General features: G+C 41.7%; 1 protein-coding gene across 1 annotated transcript; it reads left to right on the plus strand.

The window, feature by feature from the left end:
* Positions 1-2668: 2668 nt before the first annotated feature.
* LOC110533811 (plastin-3) lies at positions 2669-20215 on the plus strand. Its single transcript, XM_021618337.2, has 16 exons — positions 2669-2820; positions 9087-9191; positions 9484-9635; positions 10814-10943; positions 11685-11817; positions 11978-12059; positions 12363-12528; positions 12777-12919; positions 13444-13539; positions 13674-13869; positions 13978-14056; positions 14182-14299; positions 14502-14635; positions 16482-16605; positions 16842-16966; positions 17216-20215. The coding sequence occupies exons 2-16, from the start codon at positions 9131-9133 to the stop codon at positions 17346-17348; spliced, it is 1872 nt and encodes a 623-aa protein (XP_021474012.1). The 5' UTR covers positions 2669-2820; positions 9087-9130; the 3' UTR covers positions 17349-20215.
* The last annotated feature ends 605 nt before the right edge of the window (positions 20216-20820 follow it).

Below are 20820 nucleotides of genomic sequence, written 5' to 3' on the forward strand. Positions count from 1 at the left end.
GAACGTTTAGCTTTAAATGTTGATAAACTATAATTTTTTCACATAAGCGCAGCAATGCACACAAGGCAGTAGGCTATGCCCGAATATTCGTTCTGTAATGTAATTAGCAGGAAAACAGCATTGTCAAAAGGGCACTGCACATGAGAGCAGTTTCATGTGACAGAGATTAAAATAACTGTTAGAAATTTAGAAAGAGAGGAGTTCTAATAGACTACTGTGAAGCAAGGTAAGACATGCCTCATAATATGTATTCAAACGTTCAGGTTTCAAACAATTAATTATATGTTTTCAAAATGAGTACTGCCTCCAGCTCATTACAAAGTGGTGTGTGACACGCTGATGAAGTCTTCCTTCCGTTGCCGTTTGATGCTGAGTTAACAACTGGGAACTCGGAAATCTCTGACTCTTTCTAGGGCACCAACTTTTCGACCTAAAGATCACTGACGTCATGATTTGACCTCGTATTTTTCAGAGTTCCCAGTTGCCTTGAAAGCCCCACAAAATGCTCCAGCATCAGCTCTTGCTTTGTCTGACACATTTTCTGCTCAAAGGCTTACCCTGGTGTGACGTTTTGATAACCGCTCTAGGACAAGGTGATTTACAGTGCCTTGCGAAAGTATTCGGCCCCCTTGAACTTTGCGACCTTTTTACACATTTCAGGCTTCAAACATAAAGATATAAAACTGTATTTTTTTGTGAAGAATCAACAACAAGTGGGACACAATCATGAAGTGGAACGACATTTATTGGATATTTCAAACTTTTTTAACAAATCAAAAACGGAAAAATTGGGCGTGCAAAATTATTCAGCCCCTTTACTTTCAGTGCAGCAAACTCTCTCCAGAAGTTCAGTGAGGATCTCTGAATGATCCAATGTTGACCTAAATGACTAATGATGATAAATACAATCCACCTGTGTGTAATCAAGTCTCCATATAAATGCGCCTTTATGAAAGAGTGGCAAGAAGAAAGCCATTTCTTAAAGATATCCATAAAAAGTGTTGTTTAAAGTTTGCCACAAGCCACCTGGGAGACACACCAAACATGTGGAAGAAGGTGCTCTGGTCAGATGAAACCAAAATTGAACTTTTTGGCAACAATGCAAAACGTTATGTTTGGCGTAAAAGCAACACAGCTCATCACCCTGAACACACCATCCCCACTGTCAAACATGGTGGTGGCAGCATCATGGTTTGGGCCTGCTTTTCTTCAGCAGGGACAGGGAAGATGGTTAAAATTGAAGGGAAGATGGATGGAGCCAAATACAGGACCATTCTGGAAGAAAACCTGATGGAGTCTACAAAAGACCTGAGACTGGGACGGAGATTTGTCTTCCAACAAGACAATGATCCAAAACATAAAGCAAAATCTACAATGGAATGGTTCAAAAATAAACGATATCCAGGTGTTAGAATGACCAAGTCAAAGTCCAGACCTGAATCCAATCGAGAATCTGTGGAAAGAACTGAAAACTGCTGAAAAAATTCAGTCAAAAATTCAGTCTCTCGATGTGCAAAACTGATAGAGACATACCCCAAGCGACTTACAGCTGTAATCGCAGCAAAAGGTGGCGCTACAAAGTATTAACTTAAGGGGGCTGAATAATTTTGCACGCCCAATTTTTCAGTTTTTGATTTGTTAAAAAAGTTTGAAATATCCAATAAATGTCGTTCCACTTCATGATTGTGTCCCACTTGTTGTTGATTCTTCACAAAAAAATACAGTTTAATATCTTTATGTTTGAAGCCTGAAATGTGGCAAAAGGTCGCAAAGTTCAAGGGGGCCGAATACTTTCGCAAGGCACTGTATCAATATATTCGGCTGTATTTACCCTGAAAAAATGAAATTCTAATTAGCTGCTAATGTGGCTATCATAAAGAACTACAAATACCATGGTGATCTGGACAAGACTGCTGAATCGAGGCAAAGGTAAAAAAAAATCTCTGGATTAACTCGATTAACTAAATGTTGTAATGAATAAATTGGTTAAATGTCTTTAAATTGACAATTCTGTGAACTATCTTGTGCAAGTTTTAAATTGACACAATGCCTGTTTAGCAAAGGTTTCAGTTAGAGATTATGTGCAGGAGCTTGCATGGATTTTTAGTCTTGCAGGATGTCTTCTTTGATGCTAATTAGCATTTTGGAATATGAGAATAAATAGAGCTGAATATATTGATAAAAGTCACCTTGTCCTTGAGAGAGATTTACATGGTTATCAAAACATCATGACAGGGTAAGCCTATACGAAACACATTTTCATTTTTCCTATGGGAAAAATGAATGGTGTGTAAAAATGACTGGACTCATTTCCCTGTTTGACCTCTTTGTTTGATGGATATTATGACACCTTCACTGTGGGACTCTATTATCGAATAGCATGTTGTGTTGAACAACAAAATAACTAATTGGCTGACACAGCCATTCCAAAATGGCTGCAGTGGCTGCTACTAGCTAGCATGAGGACAAAAACAACCATTTTCTTGAAAAATAAGCAATATTTCAATCTTCTCAATGTATCAGTTTGGATAAAGGTAAATGTTAGGTGTACAGTAGCATATCACATCCCTGCACTGAGGAACGTTTTCCAAACAATATCTCAGCTCTCTTAATCTAACCATGATGGCGTTCCGACCCCAGTGCAGCCCAGTGTAACGGTAGGGTTGGAATGTTCTGGCTACTCTGAACACCTAATGGGTAGTCAGCGGGCGGGGATAACATTCCACCCGCTCACTTTTCCGTGCCTTGCTGGATGAGGGAGGAAGTCTCTGGGCTCGAGCTGGACGTTTGTGGAATTTGGGGGGTATCTAGTTAGCTAAAGTAAGTTATTCTTAAGATTCAAAAAAGTACATCATGGTTTGTTGAAACTTGTTAAAAACGTTCGAATTGTTCATCCATTACAGTATTAGTTTGCCTGTTTGCTTTTTATTTTTAGCTTGCAGTACGTTCGCATCTGTTAGCCATTTAGCTAGCAACCCAAGCCAGCCAGCTACGTTATTCGTTCATCGTCCCAACTTTACTTGGGGAAATTGCTTTTTTTTTTAGGGTGAATACGTGATTGGTAACGTTAAGATCTTTAAAATTGCAATATATTAAAAAAAATATGTTGGGAAAGGACGACGGGGAATACCATTTTGCATCCATTTTACCACCCACTCATTGCACCTGGAAGAACAATCAGTAGCGTTAGCTAGCTAACGTTAATTGCGTCTGCCATGAAAAGTGGCAGCTGCAGTTGGTTGTTTTCTGCCGACATGACAGGATATTTGATGAGTATTCTTCTATCCCGCGCCTATTAAAGTGCCGATATGTTTGTACGACCTAACCTAGTAGCCTGCCGTAAAGTCAAACAGGGAGTAGACTCGTGCCACATAGTCTACTGCGCCCTCAAAAACGTACTTTTTTTGTTCGTAGCCTACCCAAATAAGTACATACCAGCCAGACTATTGGCAATGTTTTGAATTACATTCGAAATAACTATTATCCTCAGAAATATTACACCATGACCTATACTATTTATTTTGAAGCAATGTTTCAATATTATAGGGGATTTGAAAAATGTCCTAAATATTAGTGCTGACTGATAATGGTTAGGAATTGTTACATTACTGACTATAATACTATCATACATATCCTCTCTCCCATGTAGGCAGCATTCTCAACCATGGTGATGTCTTGCTGCTTGCTATGCGTAGACCAAATAACTGGCTGCTTCAAGAATTCAGTCACCAGTCTGATGACATTCTTTCCATGCATGCAGGATACCTGTTGCCTGATACCTGTTGCCTACTTCTTTTTACTTTGTGGGAGATAATGCCATACTGTTCATACAATTTTTTTTCACCCAATGCATGTGTGTGTGTTAAAGCCACAATCTTGAGATTGTGTTTAAGCCCAAGTCATCCTCAGCACTTTTAGTATGAAGCAGAGGGATGGAGCCAGGGAAATAAATTTAGGCTAGTCACTCACATTCCTAGACATAGCTAAGGATGCAAGGACAGTCATTCCACAGTGCATATTTTATATCCATTTGCTAGTAACAACCCCTATAGACAATACTTTGTGCATACATTTGTACAAATGTGTGCATTTTGTGGTGGAGTAAACATAAGTTAGGCATGACATGTTTAGACCTATTTATAGTGCAGTGAAGACCGAGAGGAAGAGGTGAAGTATAGTAGTGTATATAAATAATCTTTGTTAATATATTTTCCTGGCTAGTCTAGTTCCTTTCTCTGTGAGTGAATGCATTATAGCTGGCTCATTCTTCTGTCTTAGTATGGTCTGATTTTTGTTGTCCTTATTCATAAAATGAGTAATCGCATAGCTTTGCCATGGCCAGTTAAAGCTGCAATAAGTAACTTTTTGGGCTACTCTTCCAAATTCACATAGAAATGTTAGTAATAGATCGGTCATTCACATTGAAAGCAAGTCTAAGAAGCGGTATATCTGTGCTGTGTGGGCTATGTCTGCTTCCTGTTAAGTTTTGTTTTTTATGTTTACCAGCTTTAAACAGCTGAAAATACAATATGTTTGGTTATGAAAAATATATTTCACAGCGATTTAGATGGTACAATGATTATCTACACTATACGTGCTTGTTTTGTCACAAACTGAAATTTATTTAGACTTTTTGCAACAAGGAAATGGCGGAGCAATTTCTGCATAGTGCAGCTTTAAGCCCAAAGTTTGGTTTTAGCATTGGCACATCAGCAATGTGTCAGCTGTTTTTCACGGGCAGAAAGCTGTTCTTTCTAACCATGTTGGAATGGGTCACAGTGTGGTTTGTTGATCTTTAGGATCTGTCAGTGAGTCACCTGTCAGTAAACATAATTATGCTTATCTTGTACCCACACAAGCTGACAGGAAGTTGAGCTGTAATGTCATAAAGAACATGTAGTTTAGAATAGGCTCAAGATATCACATGTAAGTGGAAAGCTGACGGTGCAGAAAATCCTCATGTTCCTGTAGGAGCTCGCTGGGTGTGTGCACATGAACTTGACCACACTTGGGAGGGGTGCCCATTCTATTTATGTGCCTTACATTTCCCATGTCACGGACGGGGCGGGTGAAGCACTGGCAAGGTGTGGTCTTGGCTCTACCCTGTTGTCTCTACCATCTGGGAACCCTCCCCTGATCTGACTCAACTGTCAGAAAGATCAGTTCAAACTTGTAAATGTTTTGTATGTTGTGGCAATTAACAGCTGTCGCCGGCTGCTGCAAAGTGTCTAATTGCCGTGGAGGTGGGGCTAGTATTAGTCGCAGAATAACTTTTCTTTAAATCCTCTGGTCTTGTACTAGTCTTGAGTGCCTAGCCATATGTCAAGATGTTATAATTATGTGTACATTGTTGCGTTGACTTGCTGCTAAGCAAAGCATTGTCAATTTGAATAATGCATTTGAATCATATCACATTCTGTGATCGTGCTATTATGCAAATGTACTTCTATTCAGAGAACATTGTTACCTGTATCCGTCCAATGTATTTAACTTTGTCACCCGTCCAAAAACAGCTTGTTCTGTCAACTGCCATTGAGGCCTGCTATTTTTAGGTGTTGACAGAGATGTTATTCTTAACGTTTATCCCCATGTCTAGACATGATGGTTCACATTACAATGTCCTTATTCTTCTATACCAGTAATGATTATACTCTACAGTGTGCACACTACTTCTCTACCGCCTCCATTTTTGCTCTGTGTATGTAACCCCCACCCCCTCTCTCTCATTCGTTCGCTTTCTCTCCCTCTCTCTTTCTGTCTGGGGTGTGACAGGGGTTGGCATATGAGGTAATGTTTGGAGTCCCTTATTATGGCTGGTCTGACTCCAGTGGCCTCATTTCACATCCAGGCGAGGCTCAAATACAGTTACACAGTAATAGTCATTCACATGGTTGGTAATTTTCCTAGTGATAATACAAAGGTTTACTTAGGGTTGTATGTTTTCTCTCGTTGTATAGTCTTACAATGGCTAAACAATACAAAATAAACAAGAGGTATGGGTGTGAGGATGTGTGAATTTTGATCAGGCTAAGCTAAATTTACCCCCCCCCCCCCCATGTTGTAGGACTATTCTAGCAGTTTTGCGCCCTGTAATTTTGAATTTCAACTTGCAGAATGAGATGGTTTGATTATTGGGGAAATGCCCCTGCATGACTCACATAGGAAATTGCTACTCTCTGGGGGGAAAACGATTGCCTTGTATGGTTTTGACTGAATTTCATTTCCAGCTGCTTGATAAGGAGTGTGAGTGTCATAAGCAGAAACCAAAGCACCTCTTTGCCCCTTTAGTTTATGTGAGTGTCAAGGCAATCAATGATCTTCATTCATGGCAGTGATTACACATTCTGTCTTGTCTTTTGTCCTTTGTTCGTCCTGTTGAATGTGTGCCTGTGATGCCAGATGCAGATTAGGAGAAATTGGTCCCATTGGAGGAACTGAACTGACTGATATTGCCATCTTATTTATGGTCATGACTCATGATTTAGGCCTCTCTAATCAATTGATCTATTATCATAGATAATTTCTTCATACCCAGGACTTATATTTAGCAAGGACATTTTGTTATGCACTGACTCACTGTATTGTATAGCCCATCCGACATGTTAGTTGTTAGGGTTGTGCTGTATCCAGATCTCCATACCTTGCCTGTGCCATCCCGGGATATACAGTTTTATCAGTAGTACACACAAGGGGCGTAATTTATTATTCTTTTTGTATAATAAAAGGCCAAAAACCAACACTTACCAGAATGCTAACAAGTACTAAGGACTTCTCATATCGCATGCTAGGTAAATGCTAACGAGTACATGCAAACATTTACCTCTAGGACAGACAACCCAGCCCATGAAGTTATGAAAGTATCTCAAAACATAGCTTGCAGCAAAGACAAAACAAATATTCGGCAGCAGGGATCTTAATCCAGGAGGGGATTGTCTCTGCTGCTTGATCTTGATACTTTTGGTCATGTGGTGTATGTGGACACCTGCTTGTCGAACATCTCATTCAAAACTCATGGGCATTAATGGAGTTGGTCCCCCTTTACTGCTACGACAGCCTCCACTCTTCTGGGAAGGCTTTCCTCTAGATGTTGGAACATTGCTGCAGGAACTTGCTTCCATTCAGCCACGAGCATTAATGAGGTCTGGCACTGATGTTGGGCGATTTAGTCGGCGTTCCAATTCATCCCAATGGGGTTGAGGTCAGGGCTCTGTGTTGGCCAGTCATGTTCTTTCACACCGATCTCGACAAGCCATTTCTGTATGGACCTTGCTCTGTGCACTTCACTGCACTATAAATAGGTCATGCTGAAACAGGAAAGGGTCTTCCCAAACTTTTGCCCCTAAGTTGGAAGCACAGAATTGTTTAGAATATCATTGTATGCTGTAGTGTTTCCCTTCACTGGAACTAAGGGGCCTAGGCCAAACCATGAAGAGAGGATTTTTTTTGAAGCCCCATACCATTTATTCCTCCTCCACAAAACTTTACAGTTGGCACTATGCAAGGGGCAGGTAGCGTTCTCTTGGCATCCGCCAAACCCAGATTTGTCCATTGGACTGCCTGATGGGGAAGAATGATTCATCACTCCAGAGAACTCTTTCCACTTCTCCGGAGTCCAATGGCAACAAGCTTTACACCACTTCAGCCAATGCTTGGCATTGCACATGGTGATCTTAGCCTTGTGTGCAGCTGCTCGGCCACGGAAACCCATTTCATGAAGCTCCCATCGAACAGTTTTTGTGCTGACGGTGCTTCAGAGGCAGTTTGGAACTAGGTAGTGAGTGTTGCAACCGAGGACATACGATTTTTACACGCTACAGCACTCTGGGGTATTGAAGAGCCATCCTGTGGCTTTTCCCAAAGTATAAACGGTATACTACCCAAGCCTATTAATTATGTTCTGAAAGCATGATTGTGAGGAATCCAGATTCCCAAGCCTATGTCTTCAGGGAGGAGTAATTTGTTAAAGAACATTGTAATTGCATTCATACTTGTGAGTATTTTGTCAGTGCTTGCCTTCATGGGTGAACTCTTTATGGAAGGAGAATGTGCTTATTCCGGTTTAGCTTTGGATGGCGCAGAGTGGGAACAGTACAGGGCGGCAGGTAGCCTAGGGGTTAAGAGAGTTAGGCCAGTAACTGAAAGATCGCTGGGTCAAATCCCCAAGCCTACAAGGTGGAAATTCTGTCTGTGCCCTTGAGCAAGGCACATAAACCTAATTGATGCTGTAAGTCACTCTGGGTAGGAGTGTCTGCTAAATGACAAAAATGTACATGTATGCAGCTGATGTAGCCTATTTTTATAGACAGACCTGTTTACTGCATTTCTATACCCCTTCAACATGGGAGGGGTGGCGGTGCCTCAACGAAGTACTTATCCATGAGAAGAATGGAGATCACTAGGGCCTACAAATCAGCAAACGTTGGTGAAGGAAACATGAAAGCGTGTGGAATGGATTGTATTCTGTTATCTCTGGTTGGTATTTGTTGGTGCCCTTGAATAGTGAGACAAATATTTCAATGTGAAGGGTGACTATCGCCAAAATACTTACGGCTGGCTCATTCCTGAGTTGTGACCTCTCACCGCTATTGCCTTTCACCCCCCCCCCCCTACTAACTGCACTTAATCTGACTCTAAATAGGCCTACCAAGAGTGACATCCTTCAAGTGGGGTTATCTATCATTTATATGAACATACTGTAGTAACCTAATATCCAATTAGACACGTGCTGATGTGGAGTGGTCAGTGAGGCAGCAGTGCTCTAGTGTCTCTGTGTGAGCTCAGGTTCCAGCCAAGTGAGCACAGAATAAGTCATCTGTCATGCTAAAGTGACACTATCTTCCGTTCCCTCCCACTGCAACAAGGATTCAAATGCTCAGTAGACAGGACCAATACTGGTGTCCTCTTCTCCTCCAGACCCGCTAAGAGGTCATGGAGGGTCATATTGTTACAGAGAGGGTTGCTCGTAAGGGAAGTAATGTAATGGTATCCCCTTACTGTCATTTCCCCTTCTGCTGCTCATGATCTGACCGGTTCAGGACTTCTGTTCCCTGTCTCTCTCTAATGTACCAACCTGTTTGTCTGCACAGGACCCACCTCTCTTGACTGACCACCTTCAGTCATTTCCATCAACATGGCAGGAAAGATCTCCAAAGACGAGCTGGAGGAGCTGCGAGAGGCGTTTGGCAAAATTGGTGAGTTGGCTACATCTGTGATTTTACAGTTGATTGATTTGATTTGCTACATTAGTACGACCAGTATGGCTTGTTTCATAATACATGTTTGTTACATAGGCTACAAGTCTACAACTGCTTCATTGTACTGTCCCTGACTTTTTAGTTATTGACTTTCACTTACATGTCCCTTGCCTGCTTTTTTTCTATTGTTTGTGAACCAGCCCAAGGATTGAAGCAAAAAAGTATTGTGTGTTAGCTGAAACGTATTTAGAAAATATGCTCAAACTGCGGTCTGTCTGTGCTTTTGTAGACCTCGATGGCAATGGATCCATCTGTGACTATGAGCTCCATGAACTGTTCAAGGAGGCCAACCTTCCCCTGCCTGGCTACAAAGTCAGGGAGATCATTCAGAAGCTGGATCGCAACAAGGACAACAAGATCAGCTTTGATGAGTTTCTGTCGGTGAGTCATGTTTAACAGTTGTGTGTTAGTCATCCTAAGGGAGTCGGGTTTCAGCAAGTCAGGTTTGGCCAGTCATCCTCAGGGAGTTGGTGTCAGCGAGTCAGGTTTTGCGAGTTTGTTCCAGTTAATGAGGGATTTGTTGTTGGGAGTTCTGCCTATCCCTGTCTGACTAAGGGGACCATCTTTTGTCTCCTTTGTGAAATCAAGTTCCCCTTTGAAATTCTTGTGAACTATCTCTTTAACGTGTCAATTGAGTGTCCACTAAAGCACACACAGGAATGAGGAAATGAGGTCAGATGGTGAGTTCCTGTATTTCGTTTCACCCATGATGAGAGAACAGTAATTTATTGGCCTGTGCCAGTCTCTATTTAGAGCAATAATTTGACCAATGGAATCCAAAAATAAAATAATTATTACTAATCTCTCTATTTTAGTCCATTTCTCATAGCTCAATGACGAGAGGAACTTTTTTTTTGGGGGGGGGGGGGGGGGGTGTTTTCATTTAAAATATGGTGGGTACAGTATGAGATTAAGATAATTGTAAACCATATCCAGATAATTGAAAGTAAATTAAATAACAGACAGTCATTACTTATGAAGGTACATTTTGGGCTCCCAAGTGGCACAGCGGTCTAAGGCACTTCATCTCAGTGCAAGAGGCGTCACTACAGACACCCTGGTCCGAATCCAGGCTGTATCACAACCAGCCGTGATTGGGAGTCCCATAGGACGGCGCACAGTTGGCCCAGCATCGTCCGGGTTTGGCCGGTGTAGGCTGTCATAGTTAAGAACAAATTCTTATTTACAGACTTGCGTAGTTAAATAATAAAAAATGCCTACTATTGTGTTTTCCATGGACCTCTATCTACAGTGCATGGGCAGTGTAGGCTAACACCACTTGATCCTATGTTTGTGGTCTGGTGTAGACTTCGTACAGTATCCTGTAACATGTTGAATTAGAAAGGAGGATAAAAACGTTTGGTTCACAGAGGCGCTTGGCTTCCTGCTAAACACCTGTGTTTTTGTTGCTAAGCCTGCAACACCATTGCAGGCTTACACTGATTTATCTTGTAATAATGCTTATGATAATAACTGAACATAATATAAGCAGAAATGTATTAGGATCTTGAAGAGGTTGGCCGTTGAAGCTAAAATGCACTTTGCCCCTTCTACTGCAGATATTCCAGGAGTTGAAGAGCAGTGACATTGCCAAAAGCTTCCGCAAGGCCATTAACAGGAAGGAGGGGATCCTGGCCATTGGGGGTACATCTACGCAGTCCAGTGAGGGCACGCAACACTCCTTCTCTGGTGAGCTGCTCAGTCTCCTTCTACTAATGTTGATGGGATTGCATTACAGTATGCTGTACTGTGTATATACACAGTGTGTACAAAATAGTAAGAACACGTGCTCTTCATGAGACTGACCAGGTGAATACAGGTTAAAGGTATGATCCCCTATTGTTAAACTTGTTAAATCCATTTGTTAAATCCACTTCAATCAGTGTAGATGAGGATTGTGTATGTGTGCCATTCATAGAGTGAATGGCCAAGACTAAATATTTAAGAACTGCAACACTGCTGGGTTTTTTTGTGCTCAATAGTTTTCTGTATATATCAACAATGGTCCACCACCCAAAGGACATCCAGCTGACTTGACACAACTGTGGGAAGCATTGGAGTCAACATGGGTCAGCCTCCCTGTGGAATGCTTTCAACACCTTGTAGAGTCCATGCCCTGACGAATTGAGGCTGTTGTGAGGGGGTGCAACTAAATATTAGGAATGTGTTCCTAATGTTTTGTTTACTCAGTGTATAGGCCTTTTGATCTAATTTAAGGGAACCTTTCTCATGAGTTTTGGTAGATGCTCTCTGTCTATCATCTCATAGTGGATTGATTACCTACTCTACACTAGGGGCCCTAGTCAATCAAAACCAATAACTGGGTTTCCTTGGATGTGAAACATAACATTATTCCCATGTAGTGAGAGAAGGTGTATAAAGTGGTGCTGGTTGTGTTGGCTGAGAGTTTCCCTGTGCTGCCCTGTGCAGAGGAGGAGCGGTACGCGTTTGTTAACTGGCTCAACACAGCGCTGGAGAATGACCCTGACTGCAAGCACGCCCTGCCCATGGACCCCAACTCAGATTCCCTCTTCAAGGCCATGGGCGACGGCATCGTTCTCTGGTGAGACATACTTTTATAAATCGCTTTGTTCTGTGTAATTCTGCCCTTACAGCCCCTAACACAGCTAATTTTCCTTACACCTGGTTGGTTGAAATGGGCCATATCTGCGTCTCCCAACATTAGGACCCCTCATAAACCAGCTGTGTATGTGCTCCTGTAGTAAAATGATCAACCTGTCGGTGCCAGACACGATTGACGAGAGGACCATAAACAAGAAGAAGTTGACACCGTTCACAATACAGGTCTGTACAAACTCAACCAGACTGGTCACATACATATTCTTAGGCTGCCTAGAAACACAGCCCAATTCTGATATTTCTATCACTAATTGGTCTTTTGACCAATCAGGTCAGCGCTGAAAAAATATCATGTGATTGGTCAAAAGACCAATTTGTGGGGAAAAAAGAGTGATTTGTTAGCGATTTAGCCAATAGATAAAGTTTGTCATCTCTATTTATGTTTCATGTATGAATGTGGGAGGACCTGTTTGTTTTTCTCTCTTTCCTGCAAGGGACTTCAAAGCTTTTTGTTTCTTCATCCTGCAGGAGAATCTGAACCTGGCTCTGAACTCGGCCTCTGCTATTGGCTGCCACGTGGTGAACATCGGGGCTCTGGACCTAAGGGAGGGGAAGCCCCACCTGGTACTGGGCCTGCTGTGGCAGATCATCAAGATCGGCCTTTTTGCTGACATTGAGCTCAGCAGAAATGAAGGTGAGGAACTTTCACAGCACAATCACTGTCTTGGCGACTCATGAACCTGTATCTAACCGTCGTGTTATTCCTCATGGTACATTTACCCATTACAAGGAACAAAGGTCTCTTTCCTTTTATTATCACAACATTATGACGTCCAGCCAGTTTGTCCTCCGTGTTGGAGTGGCTTTTCCTGGTTAAAGAACTCTTTGGTCAGTGAGTGTTGAGGTGCTGTAGCTGAGCGAATGTCCTGTGAATCCCCCCAGCCCTGGCTGCTCTGCTGAGAGATGGAGAGACCCTGGAGGACCTGATGAAGCTGTCTCCAGAGGAGCTGCTGTTGCGCTGGGCTAACTTTCACCTGGAGAACGCTGGCTGGCAGAAGATCAATAACTTCAGCTCCGACATTAAGGTAGGGATGTACGGTCCATGTATGTTTGGTTTGTATTCACTGTATCTGTATGGTTAATGAAGGTGAAAAGTGAAATAGTTTTATGTTGTCCTCAGAAAGAAGTGGAACTATGGCTTAATAAAATTGATTAGACAATCAAGGCTTCAACCAAATCTGGACTCTTAATTCTATTCTTTCAAAGCAAACAATTCTTTGCTCTGATGATATCTTTGGTTTTTATGCCTGTGCTTTATGATATTTCTGACTGACTGTATCTTTTCTTCAGCTGACAGACCTTTCAACCTGTAAAGGTACTTCATAGATCAACTTCCATAATGTATAGGAATTGACAATAGCTTCATACATGTGTCATCAAGATCATTGTACAGTATTAATATTTCCATTGTTCGTCATGGTCATTGCATACCTATCCATTGTGTCCTGTGTCGTCTTGTTCCCATGTGGCCTGCACAACCTTGTATCCCAGTGTACTTGTATATCTTTCCAATGCTGAGGTTCAAACGAGATGTCGGTCTCTGTTTCAGGACTCCAGAGCCTATTTCCACCTTCTCAACCAAATCTCCCCCAAAGGCACAGAGGAAGATCAACCACGCATAGACATCAGCATGGCAGGCTTCAGTGTAAGCACCTTCACGGAGAATATACACATTTCATATACAGAGAATCAATTGTTTTCAGTTAATATACGTACATTCAGAAGGGATAAATAAAATACGTCCCTGGTATGAACCTGTGGTGTGTCTATGACCTGCAGGAGAAGGATGACCTGAAAAGGGCAGAGAACATGCTTCAGCAGGCTGACAGGCTGGGCTGTCGACAGTTTGTCACCCCAGCCGACGTCGTCGCCGGCAACCCCAAACTCAACCTGGCCTTTGTGGCCAATCTCTTCAACAAGTACCCATCTCTCACCAAGCCTGAGGGAGAGGACATCGACTGGGGGATGCTGGAAGGTGGGTGCTGAGCTAGACATCTGTTGATTATGATTGCTGGGTGGATATTGTCCAGTGTACATTGTACTCTCTGAGACCATAAAATCACCCAACATCTTTTCTGTTTAGGTGAGACACGAGAAGAAAGAACATTCCGGAACTGGATGAATTCCCTGGGTGTAAACCCACATGTCAATCATCTGTATGGGTATGTACCAAATGCAACTAATTATTTACATTGAAAATTAACATGCCAATACCTTACTGCTCCCTACCAGTGGTATTCATACACAGGGTCAGGTAACCTATATAACGATTATCTTTCCTCTACAGAGACCTAGCGGACGCCTTGGTCATCCTCCAACTTTATGAAAAGATCAAAGTGCCCGTCGACTGGACCAACAAAGTCAACAAACCACCATATCCCAAGATTGGTACCAACATGAAAAAGGTAAACTATATTCTCAAATAAAATGTATGTTCCTCCTATAATTTTTACTTTGAAAAAATGCTAAATAATGATCATGTGGCAGAATTTACTGTTTCTGTCTTCAACTATTCAGAAGCTCATAGATCAAAAGAACACAGCTCCAGTTCTGGAGAGAGACTAAAGGTGTGTTTCTCTTGACAACTGCTATGTTTTCTCTGCTCAGTTGGAGAACTGCAACTATGCGGTGGAGCTGGGGAAGACGACGGCGAAGTTCTCTCTCGTTGGCATCGGTGGGCAGGACCTGAACGATGGCAATGCCACCCTGACGCTAGCCCTGGTGTGGCAGCTGATGAGGAGGTGAGTCCTGGCACATGCTTAGATCAATATGTAACATACCTTTCATAACCAGGGACACATTTTCTGTTTTCACCACTGCAAAATATGTTGCTGTTACTTTGATGTTTATGGAAAAACATATGAGCGCACAGGTAAATAAAGAGGGGATAGGCGCTGAAAGGAAATTTGACTCCAATTTACTCTTCGCTGACCACCGCCCCACTCAGACAACATTTTCCCAGGAAGCTCCATTCCCCATTCAAACTTCTGGAGAAAACCCCTCACAACAATCTCAAAAAATGTTTTTGCCCTGTTTTCTCCCCAATTGCGTGGTACCCAATTGGTAGTTAGTCTCGTCGCTGCAACTCCGGTACGGACTCGGAAGAGGCGTAGGTCGAGAGCCGAGCGTCCTCTGAAAACACAACCCAACCAAGCCGCACTGCTTCTTGACACAATGCCCACTTAACCTGGAAGTCAGCCGCTCCAATGTGTTGCAGGAAACACTGCACCTGGCGCCAGTGTCAGCGTGCACTGCGCCTGGGCCTGCCACAGGAGTCGCTAGTGTGCGATGGGACAAGGACATCCCTGCCGGCCAAAACCTCCCTAACCCGGACGACGCTGGGCCAATTGTGCGTCGCCCCATACCGGCCAGGTCGTGGCAGGCTGTGACAGAGCCTGTACTCGAACCCAGAATCTCTAGTGGCACAGCTAGCACTGCGATGCAGCGCCTTGATCACTGCGCCACTCGGGAGGCCAAACTGTGTTTTTACGACACAATAAAATTAAACTCAGACTATCCCTTGATAATTAGGATACTATTGGGTATGTTGTGGTGGACTGTCATTACAATTGCTTCAGGGGAACCTGTTACGATGAAGTTTGTAGTGTGGCTAGCCACTGGATGGCTCTGAATGCACGCAGTCAACGTTACTACTAACCACTTGGAGCTAATTAGTACTCTCAAGTGGTATCCTGATATCGACAGACGATGATGGTTGTATTCATAATATAGCTAACTAAGCTAGCTTACATACATTTTGAGAAAATGTTTTGTTAACTGGCTAGCTAGCTTTAGCAAGGTTTGGTGGTCATTGAGAAAGCACTAGCTAACCAGCTGAGCTAGCAAACAAAGTAACAAAAGTCTAATTTCAGATTCTAAAAATACTTCAACAGGCTCTGCATTTCAGAAATCAGAGTAGCAAGTTCCCCTCGTGCACTGTTATTTAGCTACTTTTTGATAAACTCTGTTTTGCCATAGCTCTCATTGGCTTTCATGCGTTTGAATCATGAGCTTGTCCGAGGTGTTCAGACTCAACGACAGTTGCTATCCTTTGGTGCGATCTGGGGGCAGGACTTCACAAAGGGGCAATTGTCTTGTTTTCATATTCTCACAAAATATATTTTGACAATCTTATTTGTTGAAACCCAAAATATGCAGCTCCAATGTAGCTTTGCATTGTTACTTAAATACCAACCAGTTGTTGTCTCAATGCTTCTGCTAGGCAGGGCCAGGTGTTGAAGTGGGTGGTGCGTGTAGACTAACTAGAATTGCCAGTTAGTCCTGGTGCAGTCCTAGTATCTGTGGCGTCACTGTCAGCAATATTTATGACATGCTCTCACACGATTATTTCTCTGTAAATCAGGGTCGTAAAAGAAGAGGTAAGGCAGCATGGGGGCAAATGTTTTGTAAACCTGCACTGGAATATTTAAACAGTGGATTGTTAATTCTTACGCAGAACTTGATGAATAAATGGATTGTTTTTGGTTTACTTTTGACTGGCCTTCAATGATTACATGCTGACCATTGCACACTGCCGAGTGCCCAAGAAACTGACCAATATGTGAGCTAACTCTTGACATCTCCTAGATATACGCTGAATGTACTGGAGGACTTAGGAGATGGACAAAAAGCTAATGATGACATCATTGTTAAATGGGTCAATACAACCTTGTCAGAGGCAGGGAAAACAACCAAGATCTCAAGCTTCAAGGTTTGTAAAGCTTTATTGATATATTTAGGTTGTTTGTTTTTAATACATTTGTTTATATCTTTGTTAGATGCATACAACATTTGTCATACAACTATGTTCTGTAGTGATAATGCAGTCACTACATTGAATCCTCCAATCAGCAGGCCTAATCTGGCATGCCACAAATTCTGACACTGTACTTGAGCTGATTTGTGAAGCAGGTATTTGACACTGTGTCCTCTGCTCTTGATTGTCAGGACAAGGAGATCAGCACCAGTTTACCAGTAGTGGACCTGATTGATGCCATCCAACCTGGAAGCATCAGCTACGACCTGGTCAAGACTGGTAGCCTCTCAGCCGAGGACAAGCTGGAGAACGCCAAGTAAGTCTTCCACTGATCTACCTGTCCTGATGATCATTGATATTGACCTGTAAGAAGAACTCAAGCTTCAATTAGTTCCTGTTTTTTGCTATACTATCTGTTAAAAATTTGAAATATGGAGGGGTTGTGAAGTATATATTCAGAAGTCATAAGAATGAATATTAAACAAATAGGAATGTGTCCGAGATGTCGAGTCATAGAAGAAAGTGCTGATCAATATTAAATTAAACCACCCATTTCCCCTCTTAGATATGCCGTCTCCATGGCGAGGAAGATCGGCGCGCGTGTCTACGCTCTCCCAGACGACCTGGTGGAGGTCAAGCCCAAGATGGTGATGACCGTGTTCGCCTGCTTGATGGGCCGGGGGATGAAGAGGGCTTAACGGACTGGTTGTGCTACTTTGGCATTCCAACACAACTACCCACAAGCCTTTTGCTTTATTAAGGGCCACCCGGGAATGAAGAAAGACATGTGGAAGAAAATTGTTACCAATAGACATTTAGTTTTTTTTCCCCCCAATCGGTTTTGTGCTTTTTTCACGTGTGTGTGGTACATTTTCACAACTTTTTTGTACAAAACTCTAAACACAGCATCATGATATCTTCTCAACTTAGTTATTTTAACAACCAGTTAATCCATTAGCAAACATGCAAGATACATGTTTCAAAATTGCCCTTTAAATGTAGTATGCTACAGCACTGTAAATTACAGCACATTACACTGTTTTCACATTAGGGAATACACTTACACTACCCATCAACATTTACTGAAAATCAAATTTATATCCCATGTGTGTTCATTCTTTCAGTCATTGATGCAAAATATACATTTATTGTTCAGATATAATTACACTAGGTGTACTGTAATCAAATGAAACAAATTAAATGAATGAAAGAAACATAATGTTTAGCAGGCACGAGTTTGCATCAAGCCAGTTTTAAACAGTTGACCATAGGTTCTCATCAACACAGTAAATGTCCTCATTGTTCATGCACCTGGGGGAAAGACCTGTTGACATGGTGAATCCAAGCCTGACATAGATCTGGATTGATGTCATTGCATGCCTCATTCATGGCCTGAAGGAGGGTGGCACACTCATGGGGATGGCAATCATACACCTTCCACCTGTATTATAATATTGTATTGTACTTATGTGTTCTATTGGCCCTATGTGGCTCAGTAAGAGCATGGCACTAGCAACACCGCAGAGTTTTTGGTTCAATTCTTACTGGGGTCACAGGAAAATGTGTTGACTCACTGTTGCCACTTTGGATAAAAGTGCCTGCTCTACATAAATGGCATATTATGAATTAGTATTGTATTGACCAATGCAATTATAGTAGAGCAGTGTAACCCCTCCCCCCAATCAAAAAGACACCTGTAATTTTGGGTACATGTTCAGGGTAGTGGTGAGCAACATACGGCCTGTGGGAAATAATGGACCCTTTTCTGGCCGGCAAATAGCTTTCGACAAAAAAATAGGTTCTGGGGGGAAAATCTGCGGCATTCCGCTGAATTTAAAAAAATAAAAATAATCTCAATATGGCCCTCGAGACAATTATTTAGGGGATTCAATTGTTACAAACAGTACATATCTGGTCTTGTATATCTGTTTTTTTACTTACTGTGAAGTAAAATAAAGGGTCACCATCATAATATATTTAAGCAATAAGGCATTAACAGGTGTGGTATATGGCCAGTATACCACAGCTAAGGGCTGTTCTTATGCACAACTCATCGCGGAGGGCCTGGACACAGCCCCTAGCCGTGGTATATTGGCCAAATACCACAAACCCCGAGGTGCCTTGTTGCTATTATAAACTGGTTACCAACGTATTTTAGAGCAGTAACAATAAATGTTTTTTCATACTTGTGGTATGCGGTCTGATACCACGGCTGTCAGCCAATCAACATTCAGGGCTCGAACCACCCAGTTTATAATACATTATATATCATACTTAATGTTCATACTTTACAAACATTTTCATGGTGTAGTTCTCAATCTGTAGTAGACAAACCAGTTTAACATCTACAGGTTTACCAAATGGTTAAGTGATTATCAATTGAGACCATTCGGATTAGGTAAGAGTAAAAAATACAATCATATCAAAAGTAACGTGAGCATTGTATTGTGAAAAGAATTTACTTTATTTGAACGTATTGCAATGTAAGACTTATTTATTTCTAGATGAAACACTGATTTAAGTTTTATGAAAAGGTGAATGTGTGTTGTACTTAGTCAATTGAATTTGTGTGTAGTTTAGAAACTGCCTTTTTGATCATCTGTTTTGTACTAAGTGTTGTGAAAATGTATCACATACTTGTGAAAATTGCACCAAAGTGATTGAAAAAAAACTAACACTCTGCAATCAAAAACCTAAAATTTCAACCTTGTTTTGAACGGAGGTATGTATACTACAGAATATTGTGCAGTCTTATTTGCGGTAAGCCCATAACATAAAGTTACTGAAGAACACTATGCCTCATGTTACAGAGGACAACTTCCTATGTTACTTTTCGATATGCAACACTATCTCAATTCATGTTTCAGAATGCTGTATGGTATAAGTATGTATGTATTTTTCCAGTTAACAGGTTGTGTTTCTGAGTAGTTCTACTCCGGTTGATTATGTTACAATTATATCCTTGATGTGTACACTATATAATACATAATCATATCATCCCTTACACAGTGGATAACAATATTTAACTTGGACAAACTGAAATGGTGGCGGTTTAGGTGTTGCACCTGAACTTTCTCCTCTCCCTTATTGAAATGCATGCATATCTTAATAGCTAGTCTTGTCAACAGCTGCATATCTACGGAAGCCATAAGGTCAAACCTTAGTAATGACCAAACCTGAAGGGTATTCTCTGTATTCCTGTATTTACTTTATTTTTGGGGGGATTATGGTAGATAGCTAGTAAACTGAGAGCAGCTGGGTGTCTGTCTGGCTTTTTTCTATTGTGCTATTTGTATGTCTTATTACTCTGGAAGAAACCAAGGGAGCTCACTTGACAGTTCGGTTTCCCTGGTTGTGCAGTATCTTTTAATGCCAATTTCTGATGCGCATTTGTTTCCTCTTTTCTTTTGTAGTCAACATTACCAAAAAAATAGGCTAAACTATTTCTGCCTTGCAGATAGCTTCATTATATTCCATAGTTACCGTACCATTGCATTTTGGTCTCATGTGTACATGTTTACTCTGAAGTGCTTTATACAAATAATAAATAAGAAAATGAACAATGCTTAAGAATCTGCTTGTTATTTATACGTAGGCCGACATATACAATACATTGTGGAACTTTATCTCAGCCCTGGTCATATAGTATTTTCTGCCCTTTGGCAAGCAGACAACAAAAGGTATGCATAGTGATTGGTGTTTCCCTGTATTCATTGTGTGCTGTGGGAGGTCTGAAGGGACTTATGCTCTGTGGACTGTCTGCCTGCAGGTTAATTTCTACAGTCTGTGGAGGGAACAGGTGATGTGGTTGCACCGCCCTAGGCTTTACACTACAGTGCATTTTACCTATTTACCCAAATGCATTGTTTATTTTCTCCAGAAACATGCATGCTCTACTTGTTTACATTCACAACAGTTTCAATCCATAAAGTAACAGTAGGCTGCTGTACTTAAGTGCAACTCTGTAAACTCAGGTACACAATGGCACTAACTTCAGTGTTTGTTGGATGGATGTGTTCTCTTGTCCATATAGAGGTTCTCTAGTTTCGGTGGAGTAGTGATTAAACCGTGGGGAACTCAGATAGCAGATCGTTGGACGTTGTTCACTGGTCTGAATCCTGAACAGATGCTGAGACTGCTCTAAACCACAAGCCCCCTCAGGCTTTCTAA

Source organism: Oncorhynchus mykiss, chromosome 10 (genome assembly GCF_013265735.2).
Source record: "Oncorhynchus mykiss isolate Arlee chromosome 10, USDA_OmykA_1.1, whole genome shotgun sequence".
Classification (NCBI taxonomy): Eukaryota; Metazoa; Chordata; class Actinopteri; order Salmoniformes; family Salmonidae; genus Oncorhynchus; species Oncorhynchus mykiss.